This window comes from Phalacrocorax aristotelis, chromosome 2, assembly GCF_949628215.1.
Source record: "Phalacrocorax aristotelis chromosome 2, bGulAri2.1, whole genome shotgun sequence".
In the NCBI taxonomy this organism is placed as follows: Eukaryota; Metazoa; Chordata; class Aves; order Suliformes; family Phalacrocoracidae; genus Phalacrocorax; species Phalacrocorax aristotelis.
This window is the reverse complement of record NC_134277.1, coordinates 75,394,952-75,417,346: the sequence shown is the minus strand read 5'-3', so window position 1 is coordinate 75,417,346 and position 22,395 is coordinate 75,394,952. Positions and strand designations below refer to the sequence as shown.

The 22,395-nt window shown below is 48.4% G+C and overlaps 1 protein-coding gene across 1 annotated transcript; it reads right to left on the bottom strand.

Annotated features, from left to right (window-relative positions):
- Positions 1-5,608: 5,608 nt before the first annotated feature.
- On the bottom strand, positions 5,609-19,582 carry IRF4 (interferon regulatory factor 4). The gene is made up of 8 exons (XM_075084155.1): positions 19,293-19,582; positions 18,617-18,803; positions 17,704-17,792; positions 17,043-17,184; positions 15,156-15,263; positions 13,480-13,833; positions 9,353-9,465; positions 5,609-7,460 (listed from the first exon to the last, which is right to left on the bottom strand). Exons 1-8 carry the CDS (start codon positions 19,494-19,496, stop codon positions 7,317-7,319), a joined length of 1,341 nt encoding a protein of 446 aa, XP_074940256.1. The 5' UTR covers positions 19,497-19,582; the 3' UTR covers positions 5,609-7,316.
- Between the last annotated feature and the right edge of the window lie 2,813 nt (positions 19,583-22,395).

The window sequence follows — 22,395 nt, the reverse complement described above, 5'->3', positions numbered from 1 at the left end:
ATGTTTTACTTAATGATTCTGGCTTTAATATAAACTTTGCAAGCAAAAAAAAATTAATCAGCCTTCATAATAATAAATGAAGCCAAGCCAAATAACCTTGCCAAATATCTGCACCTAGCAGGCTGCAGGATGGTAAGCAGCATAGAAATCATGCTTCAGATCAAAAAAAAAAAAAAAGAAAGAAAGAAAAAAGAAAAGAAAAAAGAAAGAAAACCTTTCCCCCCAACTTCCTGCATTAATCCTCTTCGCACCCCCCGCGCGCTGAAGCACCCCCACCACCGCCTCCCAGAAATGAGCTCATTGGTTTCCAGAAAATGCCGTGCCGTCCCCTCCCCGCAGCAGGGATCCCGGGTGCCCCAGGGCACCTTCGGCTTTTGCGTCGGCACAGGTGCCCCCACGGCATAGGTCTAGACTGCTAGATGTGGGCCAGATCCCTGGCGAGTAGAGGCACGTGGGTATGCGTGCCGGGGAGCCGGCGGGGAGCTGGGACAGGCGGGTTGGGTTCAGCGGCTGTGTCACTGCCATAGTGGATGGTGAAGGTTCAGCAGGGTCCCTCGGCAGGAACCGACCTATCACAGCTCCGGGCTGATTTCAAACTTCCTTTTTGCGGTCTATGTCGCCTCGATTTATTCATTTCCTTGTAATTTACAGATACGTATCAATGCTTGCTATATTTAAACGGTGCCTGTATCTGTGTGGGGATTGTAGGTGAGCCATTTTACTTGTAGAGTGATGGTTTTAAAGGAAAGTGAGACTTCAGAGTCACCCTTCAGGCTGGTGCTGTCTCGTGCACGGTACAGGTGACCTGCCTCCGCATCCAGGGATGCCAGGCAAACCCCCTCCCTGGTCCGCGGTGCTTGGGACACGGCTCTTGGCTCCTCCACCTTCCTGCCACTCCACCACAGAGAGGGCTTGTCCTCCTCTTTCCCATCCAGTGACCATCCAGGCTAATTAGTCCAAATGAGAAAATTGTTAAGGTGGTGCAATGAAACCTTCCAGGATTTGGTTATATTTGGGATGAGAGAAGTTCTGGAAGAAGAAATAGTGTTTTGTTTAAAAGGAAAAATGATTTTTCACTATTCCCATGCAAATGTCTGTCATTTGTTTCACCATTTTGGTTTGGAAGGTCCAAGCCTGGCGAAAGCTACCATGACCGGTGCTTCAGGATGGTAACCTGTGTTAAAAAATCACACAGCAGCAACTCCTCTGGATGGAGGGTGTCCAAATAAGTGGGGAAAAGATGAGATAAAGGATGAGGATAGCATGAATTCTTCAGACCCGGTCTGGGTTTTTCAGCTGTGTTGTGAAAAACCCCTTTCTCTAAAGAGCTCTGACCTTTCCTATTTCTTGGAGACTGACGTCTCTACAGTAGATACATGATGAGGTCACTCACCCTGTTTTTGAAGTCTTTCTCTCTTACTACTCCTCGCATGGGTTTTTTCCGTGGGAGGGGACAGTTATGAAGAGGGCTAAACCTCTTGATCATGTGTGAAAAAAGGAAATGAAAATGACTTATTGGAGATGTAACTAGACCTGACCCATAACTTTGGTTTCTGAGGATATAAAAATCATGAAACCCAGGAGAAGTTTGAAAGGAAAATGGTAGAGCATCTAGTTCTAAAAGCGATTTTATCTGAAGCTAGATGCTCTGTGCTAGAAACTGGAAATGCTCAGCCTTTGCTTTTACGAGAGACTTATGAATGGCAGTAACAGGAGCGTGAGAAACAATTGATTCAATCACCTCCTTGAGAAAGAGTAATTTGAATGTGGTGGCTTGGGCTGAAATAAGCTGTACACCAGCTTCCTACGGGAAAGCCTAGCATAAACGACAATTATACTCTGCTGAGCGTTTTATCGTTTCTAGGGTGAGAATCACAACTGGCGAGACCCGAGAACATCCTAGTCAGAGTCATAGGAATTTTGGTGTTGTCTAGAGGCTCACCTTCAAAGGTGGTGCCCCATTGCACTTGGCACTGTGCAGAGAGTCAGAAGCACTGCTTGCCTTTAGATCTTGCTGTCAGTGTAGAGTAATACTGAGAGAAGACCCAAGAAAGAGCCAAAACTGTTAGCTAGACCCACAACAAGGTATTTAGCAATGCACATTACTAGATGGTTTCAACCACCCGTAAAGAAAATGTCTTTGTGACCACATACCAAGGCTGGTACCTGTATTAGACCAGCAGGAGAAGGCATAAGACTACATGAGACAAACAGTCCCCTGATACATGAGTAGGACTTATGCATGGATAGAGACGTGCATTTTGGAGACAAACAGCAGAAGTGCTTGAACCTGGAAGTGTCTGACCTCCACCTGTGCTGCGCTGGCCATCCCCAGCTTGGAAAGAGATTCTGCATTCCTCTAGCTGCCTGAACCAGATTTAAACATCTGCTCTTCATGAGCTAAGTGAGAAGGAGCAAGGTGGACAACGGGGTGAGGGTGCCTTTCATGCACATGGTGACACGCACATTGCACTAGTACTGATACAGCTGAGAGACCCTGGCAAACTTTTTTCAGCTACTAAGATGCAAGTATCTGCTTTAACCTCACCAGGTTCACCTGGACATTCACAGAACCTCCTGTGGTAGGTGGTTTCATTGATACTATATGGGCATCATTTCTGCCTGGTCAGGAAAGGGATTAAAAGCTGGGTTGAGCAGCCAGGCCAACCAGAATTCAAAAGGTTTTGCATTTCAGACATTTCCAGAGCAATAATGCTTTTGAAACCAAAACAGAGCAAGCCCAAGGGTCAAAGATGAGACCACTTCCCAGGAATACAGCGGACACACATTATCTGCTGCTTGTGAAAAGAAATCACCTAAATCTGTCTGTTCTCTTAGCTTAAGAGGCAGAATTTGTGCATAATTCACGACCTGCCTTTTGAAGGGAGCAGGAAATGACAGATGAAGCCTGGGAGACTGATTTCAGAGAAGTGCCCGGCACACAGTCCCACGTCTGACAGCACTGTAACTGGCGTGGCAGGAGACTGCCAGCTGGCCTGCAGAGACGTGTGAGGCAGCCGTGCTGCACCAACACAATACAAGTGCATTTGCAAAATGAAGTCCTGTGTGTCATCTCCATTGCTTCCCAGGGCATGACGCTACTCCTATCTAAGGGCTGAAAACATGGACCAGGCTCTAGCCTTTCTTGATTATTGCCTTTTTGTGAAACACCACCCTGTGCAGAGCCGCTCAGACATCACCCTTCAAATCAGACTCTGACAGTGCAAAGTGGAAAAACAAATCCAAGCCCAGAACCCAGGCATCTGGCCTGTTTATCAGCTCCCACTTGAGCACAGGCGATTGTCTCACCCTCATGCCGGTCACCAAAAGGGCAATGGCAACCCATCCACTCAGCATGTTCATTGATTATTCAATGTCTATAGTTTAATGAGTGCTATTTTGAGACACTTAAGTTAGTGCCTCGATTGTCATTTCAGCACGGTCAAGGCACCGAGCATCTTGCAGGTATTCGGGATGCTGATACCTGTAGCCCAGCACTGGAGCTGGTTGTGGGATGAAGTGGATGTAACCACCCCTCTGGGATGTAGAGAGGACGTGCTTACCTAACTACACACTTGAGAGCTAAGTACCTGAGTGAGCTGCCCACCAGCTACCTCCTGACTGCTCCGAGTCACAGTGACCTGTCAAATCCTCTTTGGAGCTGACCAAACTTGCAACCACTTGATCGCAAATAAATAACTCTTAGCCTCATACTAGCCAGATCAGAGTTCAGATAAAAAACACCCTGGCAATCTTTAAAATCTCACTGTCCGAGTTCAGCTAAACTTGACATATAGTACTGCCTGGGAAAGGAGATATTATGATTGTTTCAAAGTACTCAGCTTTTTTTTTTTTTTTTTAAGTACTCTTTCTCTCTCCCTCCCTCCCCCCCCGCCCGCCTCTCTACGAGTATACACAGACAATGATCTGAGAGCATGCAAGAGAAAAATGCTTTACTTTTTCCTGAAAGCTCTCTGCCGAAGGTGGTGTTTCCCCACCTCCACGCTGCTGACAAATGCTGATGTAAACAGCATGCATATGCCCATCTAAAAGGCCACGGGGGTTTTCACGTGAATCCTGTGTTTTTTCCACAAACCCTGTTACACTGTATTTCAGCTTAAAATATATCTCCTCGTTTCTGGTTAACCTACAATCCCTTTAAGGCTAATACAGTTTACAGCAGCAGGCAAAACCACTTAGCAGAACCAAATTTTGAATATAGGTACTTCAGCTGCAGAGCTCTGGCACGAAACCCTTTCAAGACACAACTGTAAGTGTGGCCGTATTAAAATCAGAGAAACCAATACTGACACAAATCGCATGCTGAAATTGTTTGAAAAAAACACCAGCTATGCCTCTGGTGTTGATGGGAGTAAAACATGCCATTTATAACGCCACCGAAATCATAACAGGAAGGAAGTAGACCTCAGAAACTATAAACAGAAGTTAACAGAAGTAGGAAGTACTTCAAATGCTTTCACGTAGTGACTGTAAAAAAGATACTAAAAGGAGAAAATATTTTCAGGGTTTTTTCTTGTTTGCTTTTCTTTTTTTCTACTTTACGTATCCATTAGCTATTTTGAACAGTAAGAGATGGTCACAAAAAGTCAAATGCAACTTTGAAGTCCTCACACGCAAAATGATTTGTGGTACAAATCAACAGCTTGATTTTCCTTCCACTCTTATCCCCTGCCCCATCTCTCCAAGAGAAATATCTCAACCTCTTTGCTTGGTTAAAATAAGTCTTTCACCTGCACCTGTCTGCATTCAAAATAAGCAAGTTGTGTTTGGCCAGAGCGTAGATGGTGCTCTTCTCCCTCCCTCTTCAGAGCCGCTGAATCCTTTCACAGCTTTAAATCATGCTCCTTCAAGCAAAATAATTAAAAGTTCATTCCAAAGCCAGAAATTATAATGCACCCTGATAGTCAACAGGAGCCTCCACATAAAGAGAAAATGCCACCCCCCCCATCCCATCTTGAGACACTTACAAATCTCATAACTACTTTTCACATCTTGCTCCATCGGTAAGCTACTGCACCCAAGGACCCTTCTTGGGACCCTGATTTCCAATAAACAGGGGCTGCCTGGTGAAATTCACTCCTATTCTTAACTTCACTATTTTGGTTCACTTCCCACTGTCCTTTTCTCACTTTCCCAGCTTTTCTCACTTGAAAGCACTCTGGAAACTACAGCGACCAGTAACCATCACCCCCAGCTGCCAGCCTGGCAAGCCCTGGGTGAGAGGGTCCCCGAGTGCTGGGCTGGGCAAGGGGGCACCAGCCCAGTCCCCACCCTCAGAGGCCACGGAAGGGCATGGAAGTGTGTGGCAACTCCGGATCCCGAGCTGCAGGGCTCTGCTGCATCATCCGTGGTCTGGGAAACCAACAGCTAAAGAGCAACCTCCCTGTTTTCCCTTTTTCTACTAACTGTAGTTATTATCACATACATTTTTGTAATAAAAATTCCTTACCTTTTGACCTTTCCCTGCACTTTGGCTTAAAACACAGTTCCCCATAGACTTAGTCAGCAGTGCTGCTCAGGTTTGCAGCGCAGAACCGAGCCTGTTAGATTTGCCCCGCTACTGAAAACAACACATACGAATTGAGTTGGTAGGGAATAAGGACTTTATTCTAAGATGTGAGCTGAAGCAATGAGCATATGAAGCGACGACCACTAGAAAAGTGAAAACCACATCAAATATTTGTATTGTACCAGTTCAGTTTGAACACAAAAGTCTCTCTCAGCATAATGTATGCACAGGCCAAAAGTATATGTAGAAGGTCTGAAAGTCACCTAGACCAGTGCTTTTAATGACTAAGAGGTCTCCCCTATTAAAATCTTTAAGCCAGAAAAAACCCTTCAAGTAACACAAACCCTTCAAGAACACAAAAGTAAAAATGCTCTATTAATACCACTTGGCACTATGGAGATGGAGTGGGATAATATATCCCAAAAGAGTATGCATCTTTAAGATGTATAAATTCAAAGTCCCTAGAACACAAGTCTGCTGCCAGACCAAGTACCAGTTTTACTTCCTCATTTAGAAATTCGAGCATAGGGAGATTGTGTTCTGGAGTTAAAGCTAGTAAGATCACACGGTTTGCTCACCAGTGAGGAAATTTCACTGACATGCAAACCAAACAGACCTCTCTCTTCACCTTTGTAACAGCACCCTACCATTAAAAGCTGCAAATTGCATCAAATTATACTTCTGTAAAATTTTTGAAAACATACGTTAAAACAAGTACTTCCTTGACTGTCTTCATATGGAAAGCCAAATGCTGCTGTCCTTGAACTCTCCCTTCACATTCATTTCAGTACCACTGGGAGGAAGCTGCAAGTGCACACAAAGAGCAGAGCTGGCTCTGTACGAGTCAGAGGTGGCAGTTGTTTTAACCTGGCTCACACGTGTGACATCAAAAAAGGGGTAGCAGGACCATTTCTGTGCTATTTTCTAGGTCTGCCAACTTAATTCTAATGCATACCTATATATATATGTACACACACACACACACATATATATATAAAATGCATAGTAGCTTTCAGTTATAAGAAAAATGTAATTTACTTTTAAACCTGCTTTTCAGGACTCTAGAATTTTAGCGGTTAATCCACTAAATCCACAGGTAATAAAAGCCAAACGGTCACTTTTTTTAACACAGTACCATGAACTGCTATTATGGGGGTTAATCCAATAACAACAGTGGCAGCAACGAAATTCATTGTCAGGATGAATGTCAGTTAGGCATTAAAAAAATATGTCTCTGAAGAATTGCATTGTTTTTAAAAAATACACTGAAATATTTTATACAAGAATATAGCCGTTATGCTTACGAATCTAAATTTATAACCACTTGCGTGTATTAGCTATTCTCAATAAACCATCTACGTTTGCTACCCACCTATAGTAGCTACAGTTTCAAATTGGGAACACTGCAAATTTATGTACCTTCCCTGAGATCAGTAATCCAAAATAAATAGCCCTGCAAATGTAACAGTGTAAACTCTGTATTTAAGTCTTCGGTAAGAATCAGTCCTCAAAACCCAAGGAGAACATCAAGCAAACGTAAACATAGCAATCATTTCGTCAGTTTTGAGTTATTCTCAGCGACAGTGGAACCTATGTGAGATGTAGCATCCAAATGTTGAAGACCCGTCATTTGTATAATACAGTATGGTTGTCCTAGTTCACTTCCCTATCATTGAACCTCTGAACACATCCAGCTGTGATGTGGATCTCCAAATTGCGACACAGATCTGCTCCTCCACTCTGCATAATCTTTACAGTGCCTTTAAAAACACTCTTTCTGAGGATCTTATTCTTGAATAGAGGAATGGCGAATAGATCTGTGATAATCCTCTGGACTAGTCACAAGTTCTGGTAAATCATAGCCTCTCAGAAGATGTCCACTGTTTTGTTGAGCAAAGTAATACAGCTGCCTGGCAAACATTGGTTCAACCTTAAGAACAGACAAAATGTTAATCAGACATGTGACAAAATGTCATGCTCCTCATCTTAGTTATTTACAGTGGTTTTAAGTTAAAAACAAGGCAAGACAAAACAGTTCTGCTTACCAGAATGGGAAAACGACTTCAGTGGTCTCACTAATCTTGTTTTAAGCTAGGCCTTGCCTGTTTTGCTGCCAAGTGCCTTGCTAACTGCACACACTCCTTACCTCCACTGCATTTGCTTAGGAGGGCATGTACCAGTGACACAAAAGATGTATTAGCAATTGCAGCCCCTTAGCCAGCCTCTGGGTGCTGAAAGTCTCTGCATTGTGAAGTACTTTGAGGACTTAACTTGAAATGCTGGAGCCCTCAGGTAGTCTGAGATACTTTGCCAAATGACTGTCTTTGAAATCAGACTTCAATCTAACACCAAGGTTACTCTTGTTTCTGTTCTTTTAAGCTCTGATGAGCAATCTGTTCAACCACCAAGAAGGACTTGTATGATTTAACTGCTGCCTTTGCTTGTCTCTTCAGAAACCACCATTCCCCCTCAGGGCTTTGGGCTCTGGCTGCAAATATTTAAGTTGCACACTGAGAACAAACACTTGAATCTTTCCTTACTCTCAGGGGATGGACAGGTTGGACAACTCTTCTCCAAAACCCTCTCCTACTGGTCAGCCTGTCCCTCCACATTAAGACACAGGCACCATTTTGGAGGAAAAATATGCTGTCTGTGCATCCTGCCTCTGGGAAGGGAGAGAGCCAGGAGGGATAACTGCCTTAGAGCATCCCCACCAATCCCCCGTCCCTTCCTCTCATCGGCATTCAGAGGCAGCTGAGCACCTCCTGTCCTGCTATGAGGGAGATGGGAAGGCAGCGGGGCAGGTGAGCCAGGCAGCTCCTGGGCCGTAGCTGTTTGGTGGCGTGGTAGAGTGCCCTCAACCCACAAGCTGCGAAAGCCAGAGAAGTTGAGGAGAAACTGGTAAGGGGGAAGCAAAGCTCTGGCGAGAGCAGAAGGTACAGGCTCACAGAAAAGCTGCCAGGACAGAAGATGGAGAAGGGGGCTGGAGAAGGGATGCTAGGAAGAAGGGATAGGTAGATTTTGATGTATTTGTGAGTTTCCCACCTTCCACCCCAGAGGCACTCTAAGCAGCAGTGTGGCAGTACAAAAGCTGCACAGCTAAGGGGAGGCCACCGCTCATGACAGAAGTCTGACCTGGGACCCATGCTACTACTGAAGGGGCTTTCGAAAAATTGAGACACCAGTTTTCTTCCCAAGGGTGCAATAAGCTAAGCCCTGCTGCTAACATGTGCGTTATCACCTCTCTTGTGGTTTTATGGGCCAATACAGCCAATTTAGAAAGTACCTGGTCTCAGTCTCCGTCATCACCTTCTCTCAGATAGCATCCCGAAACACTAGCTTTGAATGTGTGTGAACTGTGGTCAGTCAGCCCATAAGCTTGCCAGCTTAACCCTGAAGCTGCACAGGCAGGTCCCTGAGGTCCCTGAGGTGCAGGCTGGGATTCTGGAGCACCTTCAGGTGCAGTGGTTGTGAAAGGACCCTGTCTTGCACCGGCCCGGCAGCCCAAGCAGCTGCACAAACGGGCTGGCAATAACAACACAGCCCAGCTCTTCCAGGGTACCTTTCAGCTTTAGGTTTTGAAGGGATTTGCAAAAGAGATCACTGATGTTCTACAGAGAGGGAAATCAGGTGCTCTGCCCTACTGACACCTACCAGCCAGTCCCTGGCAGATCTGGGGATTCAACCCTGGTCTGGATGGTGCTGCATTTTCAATAATTTATTACCTCCCTCACAACCTACACAAGATAGAAAAGCCTGACTGGCAGATTCATGTCCTCCAAGGAATACGTTTCTTTTAGATAAGGCAGAAGTCCTACTTACATGGGCTGTAATTAGTTTCCTCTGCCGCTGTGGATCTGGAAATTCCTCCCCAAAGCACAGAGCGACCTGGTATCTTGGCAGCGGGCGTCCATGGTGAGCAAAGGCTTGCAGCTCTGGGAAAAGAGAAAGGGCCGTGTTGTGGGTTAACCCTGGCAGGCAGGTAAGCACCACGGAGCCACTCGCTCACTCCCGCCACCAGGATGGGGGAGAAAATTGGATGGGCAAAAGTGAGAAAACTCATGGGCTGAGATAAAGACAGTTTAATAGTTTAATAGGTTAAAAAACAAACAAACAAACAAAACCAGCAACAACAAAAAAAAAAAAAGAAAAAAAGAAAAACAAGGGATGCAAAAATCCAGCTGACCAATGCCCAGATGCCCAGCCAGTCCCCAGGCAACAGCAACCTCTGGCAAACTCTCCTCCACCCCACCCCACCCCACCCCCACCCCCAATTTTTACTGCTGACCAATGGGTCATGTGGTAGGCAATATCCCTTTGGCCAGCTTGGGTCAGCTGTCCCCGCTGTGTCCCCTCCCAGTCTCTTCTCTACCCCAGCCTACTTGCTGTGGGGGCAGAGCGAGAAATGGAGAAAGTCCTGACACTGTGCAGGCACTGTTCAGCATCAGCTAAAACATCCCTGTGTTATCAGCACTGTTGTGATCACAAATCCAAACCATAGCACCACATGGGCTGCTATGAAGAAAATTAACTCTCTCCCAGCCAAAACCAGTACACGCTGGTAAGAAAGACTTTGTGGATGGCTGAGCTCCAAATGGAGGACCGTGCAGCACAGTGGGAGAAGAGGAAGTAATGCCAGGGGAGGGTGACAGAGGTCAGGAAAAAGACAAGAGGTAAGGAGAAGACACTGAGTTTAGAGACTTTCTCACAGATCAGGGGGAGCTCGTTATAACTCTGCAATTTTTCTATTTGCCTTGCTTCACAAGTAATTTCATACACACAAACCAGAATGTCTTCCAATTAGTATTTCTGTTGGGCCTCAACAGCAGGACCTGGAGCAGACACTGGCAGTAGCTGGGCCTCACTCAAGCGGACACCTAACAGCAGCACTGAAACCAATGGCTTAGTAGAGCCAGAGTCTCAAAGTACTGCCAGGCACAAAATTCAGCCTCAGCTAGACACAGTATGGAGTCACTGTCATCACGGTGCCTAGTGGGGGACAGGGAGCCACGGGAAGGTGAAGGACCTTATTTAAGCCATGCACTTAGCCAGCAAAAGAGCCTGTGCCTTCTGTGCTCCTGCACTCCCTTCACTAACCCACACCCTTGCACAAAGGGAAAAGGTCAAATAGTTATTCCAAGAGTCAAAGCGTCCCCTACAAAAGACAGCAAGGGAGGACTTTATAAGAGACTTCCACTCGGACAATAATCACTGTGTTGTGTTTTAGACATTACATTTCCTTCCAGAAAAGAGAAAATTCCATCTAACACAATAGCCTAGTTAAAGTCTGCATTATGTGCAGTATTTCTACACAGCTGATTGGTAAGGATTTAATTTTAATTTATAACCCTGTCCAAGCTTTCTGGGAAAAGCTGAAATTAATATTAAAACCAATGTCTTATAATGAAGCACCCCCTGCTATACGGGGAGAGTCTTCAAACTTGACATGACAAGTGCACCTTTTCCCAAAATACACCCTTGCCATTTCTACTCCAACTGCAAGCTTTTCAGACCAAGGTGTGAATTCAGCAGCTGCCACAATAGTGTCCCAACCCTGGCACGGGACTACTGGCTGACTGGGAGGGTCAGTTATAATGGGCAGCTCACTTAAAATGCAGAGTAAAGCATAGTTCTCCCCAGTGCCTCCCACAAAAACCCCTAAAAGCCCTGTGAAATTTTTGGAGGTATGCCCAGAGAGAAGAGAGATTTTTCCGTAGAACCCTGCTTTCCTCTGTGCTGCCACAGGACAGGGAAAGGCAATCCACCCAAGGCCAGTCCAACGCCATACTGCTAATGGGGAACTTCTGCCACCTTCCTCTTTCCCCCAGTTTCATTTGGCCTCAGCAATTCTCCAAATCCTGAGTACCCGTGGGAGCACCACACAGCAGCCCATGGGATGGACCTGGAGAAGAAAGCCCTTTCTTTCCCACCAGCAGGATAATCGGGGCTTGAGGTCAGCCTCTTGCTTCTCCAAAACACTCCACTTGCTCCATCTCCCTTCCCAGGCCCAGGCGCCTCCTCCTGTGCTGCAGGGCTCCCCACACACCTCCCCAGACCTTCCCCATCTCCTGCTACTCTGGATCCAGCCATCCCTCCTTCTGCCAGGCCAACCCTCCTCTGGCTGCTGCCCTCACGCTCCCAAATTCTCTTCCTCTACCCTCCTACTCTCCACCCAGGCCAATTTACTGCATTTATTACCCAGTACTCCCCTGAGACCATCCACCTGTTTTCTCATTTATTGCCATTTTAGCCTTCTCTACTCTACAGGCTGCTGCTCAACATGGGCCTTGATGCCCCAGCACAGTTTGTATTGCAGGGTCCCACTGGCGTCCTAATAACTGTGGTCCACAGTAGTTCTGCTTCTGCCCCTTTCTCTGCTGTTCAATATTTCCTCTCCTGGTAGAGGTCTCCTGCATCTCTTCTGAAGGAAGCCCTGGTTTCCTAAGGGGGGAAACCCCAAGCTTGCCTGCAGCATGGGACGTCAGTACATTCAATTAACATGCAGATGTGATACGCCCATGGTAAGTCACTTACAAACTTAGCTGAGCACCAACACATGCAAAAACTCACTTTGCACACACCACAGACTATGACTTCAACCACATGCTTGGGTTTGCAAAGGCATTGGTGCATAAGTAATTTAGGAGGGGGGAAAAGTAACTATTGCTTGAGCTTATCTTTGGGGTTAGGCGTCTAAAAAGGGATGTCCTGTCAACCGTTTGGAAGAACCCAGAGTTCATCTAAAAAACCACCTGAGAAAAGGGAAAGGGATTTCCAAAACTATCATCAGAGGCAGAATTATACATCTTTAAATTAGCATGTGATTGAAGCCCAAGCCAATACCCTGACCTCAAATTCCCCTTTCTAACTGTCAATTTTCACATCCATATGAGATTACTCGCTTCAAATACATTTCTTGTTTGACCGTTTTGCTAGGATGGTGCATCAACCTTGGAATATAAAGTAGGCTGAAGCTGCTGGTTTGGGTTTCATGTTTTTTTTTTTTTTTAAAAGCCTTAAGAGACTCATGCCAGTGATGATTCCCTGTTCTAATGGGAGAACATGCCAAACCATAGGCACTGAGTTCACCTGTAGCGATGCCAAACATATCAAAAACGGGGTAACGTATTCCTGCTGCCCAAGTTGTCCTCTGTGACAATGACCAGCACCCACCAGTTTCTCTGGGTGGACAGCTTTCTTCCCTCTGACTGCTCAGAAGTGCTAGGAAGCAGGGTTGAGGCTCTGCCTCTTCCCTCCATGGACTGGAAGGTGAAGGCACAATCCCAAAGCGTGCCCTTGCCCTCCCTGTACTGATGCTCCCAACTGCCCTGTGCAAAATGAGACCTTCCCACATCACTCTGGAAAGGTAATGCACCTCCCTGCTTAGAGCCATCTAGAAACTCCAGAGCTTGTGAAATCCTTTTCACCCCCCAGATATCTTGTAAACGCTGGCACAGACTGAAAAGGCGGCTTTCTACTGCTTTCTGTTGAAATTCATACTGATATTTGATTACTCTGAGACAGATCCTAGGCTCACCCTGGATCAGGTTGAGTGCAGCACGAGTGCACACCACAGACCTACCCAGCACTCACACTAGCAGATCCAAGATCAGGATCCACTTTCCTCTGTCACCCAGTATGTGGAAAGACTGTTTTGTTAGGTTCCTCTTTATGCTTCTTAAAGAGACGTGAGGTTTGAGGTGTCACCAGCTGAGCATTAGTTCACTCCTGCTGGTTTGTGCAGGGGCTTTGAATGTGCACAGAGAGGAGAATTTGACAGGATTATTCAGGAGTCAACTAACCCTTGACTGTGCTTGCCCAGAAGAAGTGAGTGGTAATTCTTACTGTAACTTGTAAAGTAACGCAAAAAGAGCACTCCCATAAAGCTGATGTGGAGAGCGCCCAGGTGACATCTCCAGAAACAGTATCAAAGCCATAGTGGGAATTACCTGCTAAAAACTGCTGAGTATCAAAGAGCTTGCATGTTTGGTCCCGCTCCAGCTTGTTGGGTCGGTCACTGCAGAGTGCCAGAGGCCCGTCCCAGTAGATCCTGCTTTGGCAAAGTCTCTTAGCGTAGAGGCCATCAGGTGCCATCCACAGTATTACTCCTCGTTCCAGGTGGTTCAGGAGTTTTTCTATGTTCTTCCTCTGGCCATTATCCTCTGGATAAGGGAAGATAACTTGCTCCAGGCTGCTGACCTCGTAACTTTGGCCATGGGATATCCTACAACCTTCAGGACTAGAAGTTGTCACCTCCTTTACCAGTATTTCACGGTAATATAAGCAGATGTGGAGACGACAATCTACAAGGAGGAAAAAAAAGAAAAGGAATCACTGTGATACATTAGTAGGAATGGTTTATGTTTCAGATCTGTACTAAGGCCAAGAGAGAAATTTGCATGAGATTTCTGAGTCTGGTGGTCACCACCACCCAGAAGACAGGCTTGCATTGGCAAAAATAATCTAAAGAATATAAATACTAAAACTTTTGGGGCACAAGTAGCATTAATGCTCTCTCATTTTATTATAAGGGCTACTGATGTGGGAATTTGGTAGGAACTAACATCCTGCAAACTTCACATTTCCATCTAAAAGGAAAGTCTGCACATGAAGAGTTGCTGTTCATGACATTTTCCAAGTTCACATCAAAATTAAACCCACCGGCTCAGTACACTTCCTCAGATTTAATCAGGAAGTAGCTGTGTTTCTCCCCAGATTTTGCATAAAGAGGCTTCTGCACAGGGGACCTGCAAATTTGCACTCAGCTGCCTGAGGAGAAGCGACTGCTGGCTCCAGCTCCAACAGGGCTGTACCTGCAATCCCCAGCCTTACTTTCAAATGGCCATTTGGGCAACTAACCCCTAAGAACTCACACACCACTGAATACATATACAGAAAATATATATGTGTGTGTATATAACACATTTTATATAAATACATACACAAACACACACATATATATACAGACAGACAGACAGACCCTGATTCAGAAGAACAATCCTGCTCAAGAAACCTGCCAAGCGTCACATTACAGGTTTATCCATTATTTCTGAGAAAAGCACATTCTCCACACCTTTTCCCAGAGTTATTCAGAAAGTTCCCCAGCATCTGGACATCTGCAAACCTGGCCAAAATAATTTTCCTTTTCCTTCCTGAATGCCTTTTTTTCACTGGGAATAATGAAGCAGAGCAAAGCCAGATGGCACCAGCAGGCGCACAGCAAGGTACCCAGATAACACCAGCTTTTGGGGGAGCTCCTTAGAAATTAAAAACTGAGCTCAAAGTCACCGACAACCCCAAAATTTCCAGACTCCACTGGGAAGGCCTGATTTGGTTGCTCTCTGAAGCAATCCAGCGCTAACACCATAAGCCAGTGAAGCACTTCCACTGGCTTAACCACTTAACCACAGTCCCTTGATCCCTTGGAGCCAGGGCTACAAGTGCTTGACTTTCCCTGCAAACAGAGGCTTAAGCCCAAACGCAAAATTCGTTCATTAAAGAGGTTTCTTGGGGTTTTTTTCTTCTTTTGTCTTTTCATCAGAAAGGAGAGATGGTGCCAGGGCAAGTCAGAAGTGGGAGTCTCTTGTCAAGCTCCCCAGAAAGCCCGGGGGGTTACGGACCTTACCTGACAGGGCGAGGGCTTCACCAGACCTTATGCTTGGCTCAATCGGGATGCCAGGAGTCTGGGACTCGGGAGGGGCACAAGCATAAAAGGTTCCTGTCACCTGACAACCTGTTTTCACAAACAAAAGTCAGTGCCTAAATCCTAAAAGAAAAGCTCAGGCAGAGATGGCAGCGATGCAAAAGCAAGTTCTTCTCGGTCCACCAGGAACTCTCTCTCTCTTCCCCCCCTTCTTCTTAAAAAAGTCTTATTTCCCAGTTTTTCCAGGTATGCTAATTCTACCAGTCTCTCTAGACATTATTTGGACTGTATTTTTATTTGGGTCTGCATGAAATACTCCCTTAGCGTTTCAGTATTCCCCCTGGTACTTTTTCCTTACCTAACGTGTTATTCTTTTCCAGAAAGAATAACACATTTTTAACTAGACTATAGGGATTGTAAAAGTTGCCTGCATAAAATAATCCATTCAGTAAAAGGAATTTTACTAAAGACAGGTATAACAATAAAGCTAGAATTAACACTGTTTAAAAAGCAGGTAAAGAACATTGTGCAGCAGGAGATTACTCGGGTTTTCTTACCAGGAGTACTATTAGACTGCTCCAAGAGATGCCTATCAGTAAGTGGATTACAACACAGGTGATTGATGTTTTCCTCTGTTTCTTAATGTCAGTGAAAATCTCTGAAGGGTGGTGCAAGTGACTTGCAGACAAGCGCACACTACCTTTCCCAATGGCAGAACCCACCACGATCAGGAGCTGCAGCGCCTCGGATACAAAACACCCGCATCTCTTGGAGAAGTCTTAGAGCCCAATCAGAAACCCAATAACAGCCACTAACATCTGCCTCCAAATTCAACAAAGGGTCTGACTGTGTGTTTAACTGATGCAGAGGATGTACTTCAGGGCAGAGTTTATTCAGCTTGACACCTCGATTTTCTATTAGTGAACAGCTCAACTAAAAGCAAAGGATTCTGCCTAATTATTCCAATATACTGCCAGTAAAAGTGGCAGTGCACTGAGCATTTACTTCTTAGCAGACCCAAGGAAACAGAAGTTTATTTCTCTGCACCAGAACCTCTAGAAAACTGTCCTCTGAAAATGTAGCATCTGCTCTAAGAAGTCCTTCCTCACTTCCCACCCTTTCCTGCCCTTCTGAACCAGCCGCTTCCCCTCACGAAGCAAAAGCCTGTATCCTCGGGTGAGTTATCCTGCAAGGGCCTTTGGCACACAGTTCCCTTTCTCGTATGTTTTATCTCCTGTAGGCTTCAGCGTTGCCAATTGTCACAATCCAGGCTTTTTCCTAAGGATGCAGAGCTTGGAAAGCTATGATTATATTAGACTCTGGTACTGTGAGATCTTTGGGGATCTTTTTATTCTGTTTCTGCTGTACCAGCCCCAAGAGAGACTCAATCCATGACAAGTTGTCCCATTGCCACAGCACTAACATCAAGTAATAATTTCAGCTTTCCTCCTGGGAGGATAATGCCATTCTAATCCGCAAGGCTGGAGGGAAAACCTCATTGATGTGTGCCTCAGAAGGTCCAAAATCAGAAAGCAAAGCTAAAGAACACATGTTCCCATTTTGGATTTTTTGGGGGGTTGGTTCCCTTCTCATTGCTCAGGGCGTTTCAGACAGCTCAGGACTTTTGGGGGCTGACTTGTATGAACTCAGAGGAACGCATAATTCACACACCGCACATGCTGACAGTGAAAGCAAGAGCCAGGTCAAAGGCTCCAGCCACGGGCCCCGTGGCTCTCTTTGAAAGGAGCCCAGCACTCCACTCCGGCCACTTCTGTTAATTCCAGTGAAAGCCACGAATAAGAAACCTTAAATCTGCATTCTTTCTAGGTGACCAGCCTTAGCAAGCAACCCTGAACAGGAGCATCTTACCATTTTCACAGCCAGGCCCTTGCCAGTGATGACTGCGAGCTGCGAAGGGGACGCTGGTGCACTGGTAGGGGATGTCGGGATGCGGCTGCTCCGGGGCGTACTCTCTCCAGTTCCGTTCATGGGGCACCATGTAGTTTGGTACCTATTCAGTTTAACAAGATATTATTTTACGCGGCAGCTGTCAAAACTAATGCTCTGCATTGAGCCAGCTTTCACATTTCAGCCCTTGATTTCCTCTGCCAAAGCCCCCAGAGGTCTAAGCATTGCCCAGGCTACACAAATGGCACTTCGCCACCACCACCAATGAGGCTTTCAAGTGAAATTCTCACCACTGGTGAAAATAATAAGCAGGGTGGAATAACAAAAGGCAGACAAAGCATTGCTGGTAAATGTCTGCTTGGAAGAGCAAGGCTTCATTGGGTGCTCACATTCTGGCATCAGCAGAATGGCAGTGCATTAGTATCTATCGCCCAACAGAAAAGAGCTGTTACTCAGGGATAAACAACGCCAAGGGAAATAACTGCCCTGTGGCCGCATATGACATTAGAAAAGTTGCTTCTCAATTTATCAGTTTTCATTATAAAGTTTCATTCCAGAGAGAACTAGAGAGCTGTGCCAGCAAAGACAGACATAGCACATAGCACAGAAACGATGCTGATACCTGAGACGGTAGTGAAGTGTAGGGAGACGTTATCGGAAAGGGATGGTTCATCATTAACGGTTGCTCCTCCATGCTGATCTGTTTTGCACCTATGTTCACCAGAGGGATGAAAATAAATTATGTCAACCACATCTTAAGAAAATCTGAAATTGGCACATTGAAGACAAATCTACACAACCTGCCTTTGAACAAGCAGAGGACTAAAATGCCCCCCAGTGCTGTCTGGGACAGCATTCCCAGCCCTCCCTTGTGGGCAGCTCTTCGAGGCAGACTGTCCTGCTGGGCTCCCCGGTGCCCCACAGGAAAGAGCTGCCCAGCCGTACCCAGTGCGCCACAATGGCCCCCTGGGGCCCTGCCAAGCCTCTGCCTCCCGCAAGCCCTGCCTGGCACCTGGGGCTTCTTGGAGAGCAGGCACTGCCCCCAGCCTCTGCCCAGGAGGCTGCAGGCTGGGCATCCCTCGCTGCCAGCTCTTCCCCCTGCAGCAGTTACCTACTGTCCAGCTCAAAACACTTCTGCTTTTGACTGTATTCAAAACCTAGATCCAGCAAGCAATTTTTTTTTTTTTTTTTATTTTTTTTTTCCCCTGTCCCTTGAGCCACTTGCTTGGCTCCCTCTACACAGAACTGGCAGGGAGGCTCCAGCTATAAGAGCAATTCCTCCAGCGATGTGCAGGGCGCCAGCCTGCATCTTCTGCAAGGGCTCCCTTTCAACTCTCCAACTCAAACGCCAGCCGCCCTCCCGCAGACACAGCCTCTTAAGTCAACAGAACAAGCTGCACTTGAGCCCTGCATTTTGGCTCCTTAAAAGACTTAAAAAGACTGCAGGGCCATTCCAGGAAAGCACATTTCAGTCCTCATATGCTTACAATGAGAATATTCACACTCTGTTACACAGGGAGTTTAAGATGCTTTACCTTTTTTAGCTCCTTCTGGCACTATTCTGTACACTTTATAGGGATCTGAGATGTCCAGCTGGCTTCTCTCCACCAGTTCTTCAAAGTCATTGCTCTTGTTCAAAGCACACCTTAATCTTGTCTTCCAGGTAGGGGGATCTGGTTTATCAATGCCCTCTCTGAACTTTCCTTTAAAAAGAGCCCAAGCCTGGAAATATTTCAGATAATCAAAAGAGCAAGAAAAAGGAAAAAAAAAAAAAAAGAAAAACAACAAAAAAAGAATCAACTACAAGGTACAAGTCCACAATGCTTGAAACAGCATATATGTGTGTGCTTATATGTGCATGAGTTTACTCCCTACAGGTTTAGGCTTTAAAAAAAAGCAGCATGGTAAGGTAGGAAAAACAGTTTAGCAGCCACAAGAGAAGGGAGAAAATGATCCAATGTAGAAATAGATGTGCTGCAGTCCCACAAGCGTTTAGCTCCACATGGAGAAGTGAGAAAGGTCAGGCTGCCTCGTCCCACAAACACAGGGGACACCAGGGCACAGCCAGGGCCCGCAGGCAGGCAGCCGGCGGCGAGGGCACCCAGCGGAGCCAGCCTGCAGAGGCGGGCGGCGAGGGCACCCAGCAGAGCCTCCGGGCACCCCTCCAGCCCTGGCTGCATCCCACAACCCCAACCCCGGGCTGAGCCCTACCTTGAAGAGGGCGGCATCCTCCTCGCGGTTGTAGTCCTGCTTGCCAGCATGCTTCCAGGGGATGCGGAAGATGCTCTTCTCATCGTTCTCCCACACCAGCCCCGGGTACTTGCCGCTGTCTATCTGGTCGATCAGCCATTGGCGGAGTTTCCCGTTGCCGCAGCTCACCGAGTTCATCCCGCACTCACCCAGCTCCAAGTTCATGCCACTCGTGTCGGGGGTCGGGTGGTGGGTTTTGGGGTGCCTCACTGAGCCCACCTCTCCACACAGGCCCAAGCACCGGCTCTCTGGGGGGGCTGCGGAGGAGGGGGAGAGGGGCAGGATGGGGGGAGAGGAAAACCCACAGGTCAGGAGCTGGCTGAAGTCCCCGTGTAGAGCCCCGCCAGCGGTCCGCAGTCCCCAGCGCCACACGTACCACGCCAAGCGGCAGTTATGGCGTGCAGGGGGGGCCCCGGGGAGCCCGGGAAACACGGTACAGAGCCTCAGGAAACCGGGCACAGACCCCCCCACGGCCCTACCCAGGCACTGCTCATGCTGCTGACTTTGAGAGACTTCCCCCCTGTCCCGACACTGTTTTGCATGAACATATGCAGGTTGTTGAAATTTTAATTGCAAGTGGCTTAAGGCGCAAACCCCCTGCCCTGCTCAGAGTTCAACTGGGTTTTTACTTTTCAACCAAAAAAGAAAAAAAATGCATCAAAATGTATTTCCATATGACAGCATACATATGTAATGTTAGACACGTGCACACAATTTGGAGGGCTTCACGTGGAGTTATGATTTATACAGCATCTAACTATAACATCAGAATAGTTTTCACTAGCTCACTTAAGCAAGACACATTTGAACACATGATGTCCTATACATATCTACCCCTCCAACTGCTCCCAACAGGCATATATAGTAACGTTGGAACCTATACATTGCAAATGCCTAGAAGTGGAAAGACAGCAACCCACGGAGCCTGGCACAAGGGTACTGTCCCCAGAGACGCGGGAGCTCGCAGCCAGCCGCACAGAGCCCTAGCTGCACGCAGAGGTCCAGGCGCGCGCTGGGAGAGCGGTGCGGCTCTGCGCTGACGGACACCTGCCTGGAAAGGTCCCAACGGTGAGGACACCGACACCAGTGATGGGGACCTGGCGTCAGGTTTGCCTCCCCGACCTGGAAAAGTGCTTGAATGCCCAAAAGCTTAAGTTTGGTGGGTTTTTTCCGCCCCCATTACACTTAATAAAAAAGTGATTCCTCAGCCACAGCCTCTGCACACAGGGAGCCCTTCAGAGCCCCTTGGTACGACAGGTGCACACTGCTGCGGGCAGGCGGGCACCGCCGCACCCCTTACACCCCTCCTCAGGCGGCGGCAGCCCCCCCGGACACCAAACCCGGTGCCCCAGCTTCTCCCCTGGGCACGACGTGCCGGGGGGGCGGCCGGGGCTGCGGTTCCCCCGCGTGCGGCCCGCCGGAGCCCATGCAAAGACCCCCAAAAAGTCCTTTCCCACAGCTTAGACGGAGCATGAAGCAGATCAGTCCCCCCCGGCCCGTTCCCGCGACCCTCCCCAGGGCTGGGGGGACCGGCAGGGCCGGGGGCCGGTGCGCGCCTTCACCTCGGGAGCAGATAACGGGGCCGGTATTGGGTTTTTTTGCTTTAAATTAGGGAAAAATAAAATCATAATAATAAAAAAGGCGCTCTCAGGTGCCGACAGCACCAGGAGAAGCCCAGAGGGAGGAAAGCCGAGGTGCCCGCACCGCCCAGCCCCGTCTCCCTCCCCGGCCCGTCGGGTCCCGCGGCGGGGCCGCTCTGCCCGGGGGGGCGGAGACGGGACGGACGGATGGACGGACGGACGGACGGACACGGGGGGGCTCCGCTGCTGGCGCCGCTTACCTCTGTCGCGGCGCTGGGAGCGGGCTGGGGCCGCCGGCTGCCGGGGCGGCTGCTGCGACGGGGCGCACCGCGACTGGGCCGGCGGCACCGGGAAGTTTCTTTATATGATGGAGGGCGTCGTACCCGGGGCGGGGGAAGCAGGCCGGAGGTGGAGCCTCGGCGGGGAGGGGGGGGGAGCTGGAAAACATCTGAGGCAGAGACACATGCTCATTGCTGGTAAACACACGCCGCGGGGGGAGGGGGGCGTACAGGCCGGCGCCCTCTCTGCGTCCGCGTCGGTTTTTTTTTTAATCTGTACAGGCAGACACCTATACATAAATAGCATGGGGAAACTCCTACCTATGGTAGCCAGGCGGCTTTTACTGTAAAAGACCTAGCTTGCTACACCCACCACAAACGTGCTAGACGGCGCCGGCCGGGCCCCCGGGCGGCTCGGGGAGACGGGGAGGGCATCCGCCCGCCCACCCGCGCACCCACGCCGCGCCCCGGGCCGGTGCCCCCTGCCCGCGCCCCCTGCGACCCAAGCCGGCTCTGCCCGGGCCACCGAGCCGGGATCGCGGGGGGGGGATGAGGCGCGCACACACACCCACACCCGCCGCCCCGAGTCGAGGGCGAGCCGGCGGGTTTGGGCCTCGGGGTCTCCCCCGGCGAGCCTGCCCCGTGCTTTGCAGCCCCTACGGTGTGAAATGGGGGGCAAGGAGGGGGCAGCGAGCCCCGAGGGGGCGGCGGCAGCAGCCGGAGGCGGGGGAGCCGGCGGCCCCGACGGGGCGGCTCCCGCCCCGCTGAGCTCGGGGGATGCTGCCCCCGGCAAGCCCGTCTTAAGCACCGGCACCGGAGCCGGGGCTGGGCGGTGGGTCACCCGCTCGCTCGCCTGCCTGCAACGTCCCCTGCCCTAACGTGGTGGGAGCCGGCGCAGGATGAAGGAGCGAGGTCCGGGCTTGCATGAAAGTCTTTCTTACTGCCTTTCGGGTTTCAAACACGTGTTTCATGCCACGACACTTTCTTGTTGTTGTTCTGTTTCAACGTCTCCAACACACATCCACATCCTTTCTGCTGTAACGTATCAGATCAAAAAACCAGTCATCGCGCGCTGTGCTGGCAGGCCGCCGGTGTGGAGGGTAGTCACAGAGTTTAGGATATTAATTGCAAATCTTCAACGCCATCTTCTGAAATTTAAATGTAATTATCGCCACGTTTTGAGGGAGAAATGAGAAGTGCAGGCAT

Excerpts from the sequence above, each read along its gene's own strand:
- IRF4 (XM_075084155.1), bottom strand. The coding sequence starts at position 19,496 with ATGAACTTGGAGCTGGGTGAGTGCGGGATGAACTCGGTGAGCTGCGGC. Across the intron at positions 18,804-19,292 it reads AGGATGCCGCCCTCTTCAAG|GCTTGGGCTCTTTTTAAAGG; the intron begins GTAGGGCTCAGC and ends AAATATTTCCAG. Across the intron at positions 7,461-9,352 it reads GGAAACTAATTACAGCCCAT|GTTGAACCAATGTTTGCCAG; the intron begins GTAAGTAGGACT and ends TCTGTTCTTAAG.